Source organism: Bubalus bubalis, chromosome 9 (genome assembly GCF_019923935.1).
Source record: "Bubalus bubalis isolate 160015118507 breed Murrah chromosome 9, NDDB_SH_1, whole genome shotgun sequence".
Taxonomy (NCBI): Eukaryota; Metazoa; Chordata; class Mammalia; order Artiodactyla; family Bovidae; genus Bubalus; species Bubalus bubalis.
This window is the reverse complement of record NC_059165.1, coordinates 51,764,208-51,776,411: the sequence shown is the minus strand read 5'-3', so window position 1 is coordinate 51,776,411 and position 12,204 is coordinate 51,764,208. Positions and strand designations below refer to the sequence as shown.

Genomic DNA, 12,204 nt, shown 5'->3' with positions numbered 1-12,204 from the left:
CAGTTTAATTTTTTTGTTTTGTTTTTTTGGAAAATTCCTACTAAGCAGCCAGGGTGCACTAAAACACAGTAAAACAAGACAAACCTGAAACCAAGGCAATGTATTTCCTACTCCCTTTTGTCCTCTATTCAGTTATCAATAAATTTATTAACTCTTTCGTTTAAGCCATCATCCTTTTATGATTGACTGTAACAACTCTATACATGATCTCCCTGCAGAGTACTGATCTGAAATCCAAATTTGGTAGTATTATGCATAAAACCTTTAAGTGATTTCTCTAGTCCCCAAGATGAATACCAAAGTCCCTCTGACATGCAAGGCCTCTGTCTACCTCTTTAGTCTCAGCTCTTATATTATCTTCTTTCCCTTCTACCCTTGAATAATTTCCTGAAATTTATTTATATATGTCCTCTCCTCCTAACATATCCTCTGTATTCACCTCTGGTCCTTCTCCCATTTTTTTCCTTCCATCTTATAAGGTTCATTCCTTTAAACTCTAGGATAAATTTATTCTCACCTCATTAAAGGTGCAGCTTTTTTCTACAAACCTTCCACAACTTCTTTCCCCTCTGAATGTGAATTAGTTATTCCTCTCTTATGCTCCCATAACCTCTTCTCCCTACACCCAGATTACCAGCTGTCTCATGTTTCCTAGTTGCTTATTTACAAGTCTGTCTCTCTCACTAGACTGTGACTGCTTTAAAAGAAGAAGAGATGGTTTAATATTCTTGCTTTTCTTTCTAGTTCATACATACTGTAATACTTAACTTGGAGCTATTACTTATTAAAGTTGTTGGGTAAAGCTATACTCGTTTAGAGTTTTTAAAGGAAATTTAGAACAGGCCTCTTAGTTACTGTCAATGCCTACAAGGACTTTTCAAAAACTGCTGGCAATGATGGTTGGAAACAAGCTAGTTAAATGAAAATATGAACTTATAAAATGTATCTCCTCTCTAGACAAAGGCTAGATTCATCAGGTATTTCTCAGAATATTAGAAAAGGCTATAGCTAAAGAGGGATGCAAAAGCAGTAGGAGCCCAGAAAAAAAAAAAAAAAGCTATGAAGTATATTGTTATAATTAACCTTAATTTCAACTAATTAACTGCTCTTAATCAGCTAAATATATGATACATAGTGATAAAGAAAATCTCAATTATTTTATTTCAGGTTGATCAACTCCTAGATTGACAGAGCTAGAATAAAACTACCCCATGATTTATCCAGCATGTTTAATATATAGGAATCCTAAAGCCAAAAGAAAGGAAGTGATTTTCTGAGCTTACCCAGATGGGAGTAAATGAGGTATAAATTTAAGTAAATGGTTTTTAATTTCATGTCCCTTACACCACTCCCTCTGGCCTCATGAACCACAGTTTTACACTTCTCATGAAAATAACTAACCATCTGATTATGTTTTCAGACAAAAGGGTGGCGTTTATATCCAGTGATCCTAGAAAACTGTTTATTACCTACAGAAATGTCACTTCTGTTCATTTGTGGAATACTTCAATTCCAAATCTATGGGGTATGTGGCAGGAGAAAGTACACATGCCGATTTGTTAGCAAAGAGTAACAGAATTAACAACGAAAAGTAAATTCTAATGACAACACAAAAGAAGTCCTTGGAATAGTAATGAAACAGAAAACTGCCAGCTAGTATATTCTCATCTTGATTCTTTCTGCTCCTAAAATTTTAAGTGAGAAAAGTTGCCTAAACTCCATTGCAGAAGTCTCTAAAATGAGCTGTTGACAATTGTGCTTGCAAAGGATATTTGCTTAGGGCCCAGCCTGTGGTCGCAAGACGGGCATTGATGAATCAAGCAGGAAATGCCACATCCGTCTCTGCCCAGACGCTGTGCCAGGCACTCAGAAGATGTGTAGGCAGTTGGATAACCTCCAGTTATAATTGCCCCCTGAAGAATTTCTGGTAGAGCTCTTCCCCCCGCCCCCCATATTAGCACTTACCCCACTCCAGTACTCTTGCCTAGAAAATCCCATGGACGGAGGAGCCTGGTAGGCTGCAGTCCATGGGGTCGCAAAGAGTCGGATATGACTGAGTGACTTCCCTTTCACTTTTCACTTTCATACATTGGAGAAGGAAATGGCAACCCACTCCAGTGTTCTTGCCTGGAGAATCCCAGGGATGGGGGAGCCTGGTGGGCTGCCATCTATGGGGTCACACAGAGTCGGACACGACTGAAGCGACTTAGCAGTAGCAGCAGCAGAAGCACAAGATAAGACTCTAAAGAAGAATGGAATCGTGATACAGTCATTTTAATGCCAGTATGTCAAACAAGAAATAGTAACACAGCATCAACAACTCAAGCCGTAGTTAAAAGCTATTAACTAGTTTTCTTTGTATCTTTCCTTTACCATCAAGCACAAAGCTTGCAAAAAATGATATGAATTTTTGCCTTAGTAATTCCCTGGACAAAACTTGCAAAAAATGATATGAATTTTTGCCTTAGTAATTCCCTGGACAAAAACATAAAAACAGGTAAAATATTACTCCTAGTGTTGCAGCAAAAATAGAAATGGAGTTTTTCCTCTCCTGAGAACAAGGAAAGTAAAGGGAACAAAGAACAGACTAAAGAAGAAACATTAATGTACGTGAAAAAGTTAATAACACCTAGTTTTATTTATTTTTTTGTTATTTTATTTAAAAGAAAAAAATGATTTAGTAAAATGCTGCTTTATTTTCACTGTGACTGATAGTATATTCTCATTAAATATTCATGATCAACCTTGAAGAAAAATCATAGGATGAGGTAAAAATATTATTGAAAAATTGATATTATATAACAAAGACAAGATATTATAAGCACAGTAGGAAATGCCAACACAAAGTGTGAAAATTTCACTAAGAATGCTTTTTTCTTGACTGCTCTATCGAAAAAATTTTTTTACATTTTACTTTAACTGTTACTAACCTGTAGTCTCTATTTCACAAAACTAACTTGACACTATGTAAATTACATCTCAGACCTACCACCCTTTAACTCTATGCAAATTACACCCTGTACCCGGTTCTTTCCTTCCTGGCACTCCCTTTGCAGACCTTGTCAAGCAGTTCAGTCGCTTAGTCTTTTCTGCCTCTTTGCAACCCCAGCTTCCCTGTCCATCTCCAACTCCCACAGCCTACTCAGACTCATGTCCATTAAATCAGTCATGCCATCCAACCATCTCATCCTCTGTTGTCCCCTTCTCCTCCTGCCTTCAATCATTCCCAGCATCAGGGTCTTTACAAATTTATTAGTTCTTCGCATCAGGTGGCCAAAGTATTGGAGTTTCAGCTTCAGCATCAGTCCTTCCAATGAATGTAATAAATACAGTGACTACAAGCAGACCTTGTCGCTTTCTGCATTTCAGAAAGTAGGCCCAGTAGGATGAACATGCAAGACTCACTACTTTGGTCTTTATCACTTACCCCAGACTTGGAGCCCCATCTTACAGGATCCCCTCAGATTCCCCATGTGGGGAGGTGGGGGTAGGGTAGGGGGAGAACCACGGTTCTTGAGGCACCAGCCTGCTGTGTTCTCTCTCCGCTAGGCCAGCTGAGGATCAAAACAGCCTTTCTATTTCCTCCAGACTTTGTCTCTGTGGTATTTATTTGGCATCAGAGGGCAGAGAAAGCCAAGATTTGGGTGGTAACATTAGTGGCTTGAGTACTTTAGAAAGGAATGCAAAAACAGAAGAAATTAAATTTTCAAGAGAAATCAAAAGGACTGAGTTCTAACACTGACCAAGACTACTGCTGGCCGCTTCCTGAAGAGGCAGAGACTGCTGAGTGCCTGCCTATACAAAGTATCTGCTGAACCCTGGACTCAGGAGTTTCTCAATCTCAGTCCAAAATCACCCTGTCTCCTGTGTGGCATGGAATAGGGAGCTGCCTCAGTGAAGGGAGCCATTTAAGGCTGGCATGCACGACAGAGATGCAGGTAGCAACCATGCCTGTCCAGAGATAAGAGGGCCTGCTCTCATTTCCCATGCACTGCTTACGCATTTCAGATCCTCACAAACTCCAATAATGAATGAGACTAAATCTACTCAAATCCAAGCAGAGTGAAGAGCTCAGAATTCTGTAATTTTATTTAGAGAAAAAGATAGACAGTATTGTATATCTACATTTACTGATCAAAACTGACACCTACTCCGTGGAACCATGTTGGGGATTGCTAGGAATTCACATGCAGTGCATGTCTGCATCAAGGCCTACCTCAGAATCACAGCCAACCTAGCAGTTTTGAAACAAAAACTTTGTGCCTGTTAAGGAACTGGTAATAGAAATAGGTGTGGATTTACTGATGGGTTTTTTGATATGGGCAATGTATTATGAGGATGTTGAGTTTAATGTAATTCTACATACTATTTTTAAATCCTTAGTTACTGAATAGATAAAGGAAGAAAGAGAAATGGAGTCTTATTAGTTTGTTGAGCAGATTCATTTTTTTTTTATGAAGATTTCCAGAAAGAGAAGAACATGGGAGGTAGACATATAGGTCATTCTTCTTAAACTCTGGATTTAAAGGAATGAATCAATGAAACAAAGTTTAAAAAAAAAAAAAACACTTCATGGAGAGGAAAGCACATACACAAATTAAAACCTAATTGTTGAGAGATTAGATGGTGTGAAAATTAGACAGGATATGAAGACTCCTAAATTTTCCTGGGTTGGGTTACTACTGACAGCTATTAGCACAGTGAAACTGGAGAGAAGCCTAAAAGTGAGATTAAGCAGCAAGGTTTTGGGGGAGCAAGTTGACCTGGAAGATCCTACAGGATGCCCAGAAGGCACTCCTCAGTAAACAGTAGAGACCTGAGTCTAGGACCCAGGTAGCAAATCTTCCCTCATCTTATTTCGGAAAGTAAGTCACACCAGACATGTTGACTTAGAGCTGTGTGCTCGTGAGAAGATATGAAGTAGCAGGAAGGATCCTGTACTCTAATCAGGTGATCTAATTCACTGAATGGCCTCATCATGGTACTCTTCCTCTGAGGGCCTCACTTCCTTCTTTTCTTTTCCAAATTGATTTCCATGGAGCCTTGAAGTGCATGGTAGAAATGCAAGTGCTCTTGAGCCCTATATTGCTTCCATTTAACTTAGTTTAAAAAAAAAAAAAAATCTGCTTCTTTAGCATTTGCCTCATAAAAGTGCATTTGAGTGTGGAAAAAGTTCCCTTTTTAAATCTGACAACAATAACAAAAATGACAAACATAGACAGCACATTAAAAAGCAGAGACATCACTTTGCCATCAAAGGTCCATACAGTCAAAGCTATGATTTTTCCAGTAGTCATGTACAGATGTGAGAGTTGGACCATAAAGAAGACCAAGCGCCAAAGAATTGATGCTTTTGAACTGTGGTGATGGAAAAGACTCTTGACAGTCCCTAGGACAGCAAGGAGATCAAACCAGTCAATCCTGAAGGAAATCAGTCCTGAATATTCATTGGAAGGACTGATGCTGAAGCTGTAGCTCCAATACCTTGGCCACCTGATGCGAAGAGCCAACTCACTGGAAAAGATCCAGATGCTGAAAAAGATGGAGGGCAGGAGGAGAAGGGGGTGACACAAGATGGGATGGCTGGAGGGCATCACTGCCTCAATAGACATGAGCTTGAGCAAACTCTGGGAGATAGTGAAGGACAGGGAAGACTGGTGTGCTGCAGTCCAGGGGCCGCAAAGAGTCGGACACAACTTAGCGACTGAACAACAACAACAGAAAGTCTGAAGACCACAGATCCAGATGTTTGTTCTGGGACTCACCAATTCTCACATTCTGTGAGTCATTGTTCTCATTTCTGTTACCTGCTTAGAACACGGTCCCTCTAAACAGGTGTTTCACTATAACCTGGAAAGATGACCATTTACCCCATTCAGAAAACCTTCTGGATTGCACTTCATTGTGGTATACATATTTCAAATGTTGATAAAGCCTTGAAATATATGTAAAATGTAAGTATTCAAATTTTTACAGTAAACTAAAACTGTAGAATTCAGAGAGAAAAGAGGTGGTATTGGAAAATGGGAAGTATGAATGAGAGAAACATATCTTAAAAAATTAGAAACAAATACAGTCATTACTGGAAGATAGTAAGATCTGAAACTGGAAGATCTGGTTTCAGTGAAGATCACAATAGCTATCTATTTTGGGGAATTTGCTTACCTCCTCCAATCTCTGAATCTGTCCTTTGTGAATGAATTTTTCCTTTATATTAACTCTGTCTTCTGGAGAGCTGATATGAAGAGCACAAGGGATAACAGAGGTGAAAATGCTAAATAATTGGAAATCACTGGGTGTGATTGAAAAAATACTGGTCATGTGGATAAACAGAATATTTATAGATATGGGTGCAGGAGAATGGGTCATACACACTCATGGTATGATCTTAAAAGGCATGAGATAACATGTTGAATATGGGTTTTCATTATAAATATCCATTTTAGTGACCAAAGTAGTATATCGTAGTTTTTTGTTTTTTTAAAGTATAGGTAGGCCTAGAATTGGAAGGGACCAGCTCTCCTAACTGTTAAGAATGTGACTAAAAAGAATATACTTAATCTTTCTGATTTTGTTCTTTTATTTGCAAAATAGCAATAATACTTGTCTTCACATTTCATAAGGTTAATCATTTAACAAGCCTTCACAGAATGTTGTAAAGTGTGTTCATACTCTACAAAAGCAAGGTTTATGGTGCTATTAATGTTGTCTATTACAGTACATTTTAAAGAAATGTCCTCATCGTTTCTCTGATCTATTTCAACATTCTTGCATTTCACATAACTGTAAAATCCTTTTACGTGTCATTTAAAAGTCCATTTGCTATTCACTTCACCTATGACTTTATTTGTCCTCAAATATAGCCATGCCATTATAACTGCTGAGCGATCAAAGGATTATTATGGAAAACATCTGGTAGTTGGTATCAGGATGTAACTATTCCAATTGTCTGTAACTCAAGATAATAAGGAAGTTTTGTTTGACAAATGAAAAGAAACAACCTTGCTTGGATTAACAGCCAATCATCACTGCAAAGACCAGTTTTAATGAGGGTAGGTCTCTGCTCTGAGTGTATATATACATGCATCTGTCAGACTGCTTTTTGTCTGTTTCTCTCTGAACTTCTTGATTCGGGGCAGCGGCTCTCGAATACCCTCATTCATCATCACTATGAACAGCATCACTACTTTTGCCATCCTTGCTCTGGCAGCCATGACATGGGCTGTCACTCCACCCGGTGAGTTAGGATTCCTTTTCAATATTCATTCTCTTATGTTAACTGCAGTATATTTGGCCTTCAGTAATTATAGAATATTAAGTGAAAGTGAAATACTGGAGTGGGTAGCCTTTCCCTTCTCCAGGGGATCTTCCCAACCACAGGGATCAAACCCAGGTCTCCCACATTGCAGGTGGATTCTTTGCCAGCTGAGCCACAAGGGAAGCCCATAGAATGTTAAAGTCAAAAGAAAATTTAGTAGGCATCTATTTAGATTGGTCTGATCAACAGAGTAGGGGTAAATCAGACCTTCAGGAAGAGGAAGAGAGACTGAGAAGAAAAGGACTGAGAAGTTCCTGCTCAGTTCCTCATTAGATCTCTCAGGTTTCTGACTTGCCCTTTTAGAAATCAACTATGCAACCCTGAGACCTTAAGTCCAACTCTTCCTGGGCATGCCCACAGGATCTCCTGGATTCCTCTACAGTTCCTTCTCCAGTGATCAGAGATTCCTGCCCCCAACTTCATTTTTTTTTTTTTTTTTTGGTGGGGGCAGGAGGTCAGGATCATATTTCTCTGACTTCACCCTTAGCTGGCCTGACTAAAGAAGTGACCTCTTTTGGGTCTGGTCTGGGCAAGAGATGTTGGGAAATGGGTTTTAGTCACTGTGAACAATGAATTCAGCTTTGCATTTCTAACTGTAGAATTTACTATTTCTCTAATTCCTTCTCTCCAAATGCATCTCATCGTAGTCTCTTCTGGTGATCAAGAAATAGGGATAGAGGTGAGTACCTTTTTGGCATGCTCTTTGTAAAAATGAAATCAGGGTGAATGTGTAAATGAGTGGTGAAGGTGTCTAAATAGACTCACAGTGGGCTGAAATAATTCCGTGGGAGGTAAAAACTGTTTCTACTCTACTTTTCTAATGGTGTTTCTTTAAACAAATCTCTGTGCAAAAGGAGAACAGGAGATCAAGGAAGCTCTTACTTTTAGGTAGTATTTTAAACTTTTCTCAGTATCATTCATTATTCTACTGGACTCTCATTATAACCCTAAAAAAAAAAAAGAGAGAGGGAGACTAATATTTCTTGCTTAAACTGCTAATTCTCATTTAAAGACTGTTCTAGGTCTGATTTATTTTTGCAGCACAGCACCTGGTCCACAAAAGGCCTTCTAGACATGTTTGCTGAAAAGCTGAGGAGGGAATCTTCCTACTCTCTTCTCACTCTTCACCATCTAGATATAAGAATGATAACAGAATTGAAGGAACAGAATGCAGAGTATTATTTTGTCCCAATTACAGGTGAACTGCACCAAATATAACATAAAAGGTACCGGGATTGCGTGCACAAAGATATGGAGTCCAATATGTGGCATAGATAAAAAAACTTACAGTAATGAATGTATGTTCTGTTTCCTAAATAGGTAAGTATTATACTCAATTTGGAGCCCAGTTTTGTTTTGCTTTACAATCACAAAAGTCACATTGGCCAAAATCTACTCAGCTTTTGAAAACATGGTTTGACATCTTACCTTTTGTCATATTCCTCTAGTACTCTGTGGACATTGTTTTGTTTAAAAAAACCCCAAAACTAGTTATATTAGGGATATATATTATGTATATTCCTTTGCTATCCGGCCAAATTCTCATGTATATTATATTACATGGTATCCCTCAGGCATTAGCTGTTACATATAGACATTTTTATTCCCAAATTACATTTAAGGAAACTGGGTCTCTGGCAGGAAACATATTTTTGGTCAAACTTTCATGATCTTTCTTATCAGTTAATGGAAACTCAGAAGAGAGCTGTTGCTACTTGGGCTGTAAGCCATGGACACTATTGTAACACTCTGATCTACCCTTCACACCCCAGAGGAAAATCATGTTGCTTCTCTGATTGTCTGGAAAAATCTAGGGAAGATAATGAAAGTACAAATGGATAGTTAGAATTTGTGGGGACCCTCACCACCACCATCCCCACACATTAAATATTAAGTTCTCACTATAAACAACATCTCAGCTTCTAGGAGACTTTACAATAATGATTATTACCAGTCGCTCCATCAACTTGAACTCACTGCTTTCCGACTAGCAGTTAAAACCGTGGACTTTTGTGTCAGACATCTGGATTTGAATCCAGGCTGCACTTAGTAGATCTGTGACATTAGGCAAATAAATACCCATTCTGCTATGTACTTCTGTATTCAGCAAAGCAGAAATTATAATAGTGTTTAGGATTCATTGTGAGAAAACACGTCAAATCTTAACTAAGCAGCTGACACACAGTGAATACTCAAAGAAATGAGCTCTTCTTCCTTTTAATCATTTTCCTCCTTCTTTTCTAGCCTTTCTGAAAAATCATAGTCAAATATAATAGCAAGTGTTAGTCAAATAAAACCCCTCAGAATATGCAGTACCAGAGACTAAACACTGAGATGGGATTAATTATATTATCTCGTATCTTTTTAGAAGGAGGAAATCTAATACTCAGAAAGGAGAAGTGACTATAACAAAATTACACAGACTATAAGTGCCAGATATGGATATGTGAATATTTTCTTTTAAAACTGCAAAAATATCCACATACTTTATTATACCTTTGATTTCCATCTGAGTATTCATGGACTATTTTAAAAATGCCCAATCTACTTTCCTTTTAGTGTTGATCTTATTTTTTTATATTTTAATTTGTTCCCAAAATGATCATTTATCAAAGATGCTAATGACAAATATTAACTAACTAGGGAAGAATATTAACCAGAACTACTTAGTTCAGGTCAGACAACACAGAATGACATATGACCATGTTTTACTCTGTAGATTAAGAAATATCAAATTACTGATTCAGTAAAATCTTCTTTTTCAGTGATAAAGGATCTCAACTCAGGAAACTTCATGATAATGAATGCGTAAGTATACACAAAAATTTTACATATCCTTAATATAAAATGTTTCAACAATTCCTCCCTTTCATTAAGAACAACTATTTTAAGATATTTATTCTACAAATTATCTATGACTATGAGTAGTCACAGGTAACACACCTGGCCAGCCTAAACAGAAAATCTGAAATATAATTTATTTACCCAGAAGACTCCAGAAACTTTATTTATACTCCTTTATTCATAAGCCACAGGATGGATTCTGTTCATTAGCTACACGGGAGAATGAGAGAGAGGGCAGCCTTGAACTTGGGCTGAGCAATCTCTTGCTGTGATGGTATTCTCACCAATGTCGGGTCAGGTTATGTAAACTGCAGAAAATACACCTTTCTGCAAGTGGGATTCTGAACTAATGATCCTCTCAAGGCTTTAAAAGAGTTTCTTTTCTATGATTTAATGGTTTTTTTTTTTTTTTTTTTGAACAGAGGGAGGTTGAGTGCACCACATATTCAGAAATATGCACCATGGAGTACATACCTCACTGTGGATCTGATGGGATAGTATATGGCAACAGATGTGCATTTTGCAATGCTGTTGTGTAAGTGCTTAATTCAGTATTTTATTTGTAGAAAGAGCCCCTCACACAGAACCAGAAGCCATCTTAGCTACGTAAGCCAGATGCTGCTATGAAGCCTAAGAGATGGCTGACTGAAAATCATAATATTTTACAAAAGGAAGGAAAAAGAGAGAAAATGAGAGAGAAAGAAAATGCCTAAAAATAAGAATTGAAGTTAGGGGAAGAAACATTTGATCGTCATCATAATATTATTCAGTGGCAGATAAAAGAGAAACTTACAGAATTTTTGGCTCCTAACACTGGCTTTTACTGGTACACTGAATTCCCTTTTTTCCACCATGCTGAAGCTTGGTAACTAATTGTTCAGCTTTCATGTTATGTATTCTTTCATGTTATGTATCTGGCTGGCTTGATCTAAGATGATGCAACTTTCAACTTAAGATTTCCAAAGCTCCCCTTTTAAAAGTATTATTTTTCTTGTAGGAAGAGCCGTGGCACACTTTATTTTGTAAAATATGGACCATGCTCTGAGTCTCCCTGATGTTCAAGGGCACCAAGTTTCCTTTGGCAGAGAACCAGTTTCTCTAGGATGGCTATGGGGACAAGTATATGGAGCTTAATTCTTCAATAAAAGATTCTCAGCAGAAAAAGTTGTCACGCTTATCTCTGTGGATGCAGTTCTTCTCACATCTATGGTCCTTTCCCTAAACTATAAGTCATACAGAAATATTTCCTCTATTTCTACTCCAGTTGGAAGCTAGAAAAGATTATACATAGAGTGGTGAAAAAAGAATCTGCTCTCAGCATCCCATTAAAAAAATATTTTTTTAAAGTAAACATGGATCAAAGTGTGTATCTGACCATTACTATTACATTACCTTTAGCTACACTAATGAAAAGTGGAAAATCCAGATTTGGAGAAAGATAAGAGTGAGAATCCTTAACACTATAAATGAATCAGAACAGGCTAGGAATAACATAATACTTTAGGTATCACCATTTAAACAGAGCTCAGTCACATGTGAGCATCTGCAAAGGAAGGTACCTTATGGTTCATGTTGGGGAAGAGATTTTATATATATATATATATATATATATATATATATATACACACACTCTAAATGGTGAAGTCACTAACAATGCCTGAGAAATATGAGGCTATGTGCTGGACTCTCAGGAAGTAGAGATATGAGAACTTTCTCATGGCTGTGTCTCCACAGAGTACTCAGCTGAATACAGTGTGCACAGATAAATATTTAACTTGGTAAAGAATTTTTTAATAGCGAGTCTGCAAATAAGCACACAGTGATGCCCTATAAGTTCATGTTTCCAAAGCACAATGTATTTTTAGCAAAGAGTGGTTAAACGCTTGCCAGCTATGCTGTAAATATTTGTGTGACTTTTCTAACAACACATATAGAAAGGTCACTAGAGAGGGGACCTTGTGGGGAGAGGGAATACAATGAGGCAAAGAGAAGCGTGCATGGCATTAAGGAATTTGTAGGCTAGTCAAAGAGACAGACTTTGT

General features: G+C 37.7%; 1 protein-coding gene across 1 annotated transcript; it reads left to right on the top strand.

The window, feature by feature from the left end:
- Positions 1 to 7,092: 7,092 nt before the first annotated feature.
- Positions 7,093 to 11,326, top strand: LOC102400278 (double-headed protease inhibitor, submandibular gland-like). The gene is made up of 6 exons (XM_006069413.3): positions 7,093 to 7,237; positions 7,966 to 7,997; positions 8,517 to 8,638; positions 10,084 to 10,126; positions 10,585 to 10,697; positions 11,160 to 11,326. The coding sequence occupies exons 1-6, from the start codon at positions 7,171 to 7,173 to the stop codon at positions 11,215 to 11,217; spliced, it is 435 nt and encodes a 144-aa protein (XP_006069475.1). The 5' UTR covers positions 7,093 to 7,170; the 3' UTR covers positions 11,218 to 11,326.
- Positions 11,327 to 12,204: the final 878 nt, after the last annotated feature.

Coding starts and splice junctions, on each gene's coding strand:
- LOC102400278 (XM_006069413.3), top strand. CDS start 7,171: ATGAACAGCATCACTACTTTTGCCATCCTTGCTCTGGCAGCCATGACA. Junction 7,238..7,965: donor ATGGGCTGTCACTCCACCCG/GTGAGTTAGGAT, acceptor ATCTCATCGTAG/TCTCTTCTGGTGATCAAGAA. Junction 10,698..11,159: donor GCATTTTGCAATGCTGTTGT/GTAAGTGCTTAA, acceptor TTTTTCTTGTAG/GAAGAGCCGTGGCACACTTT.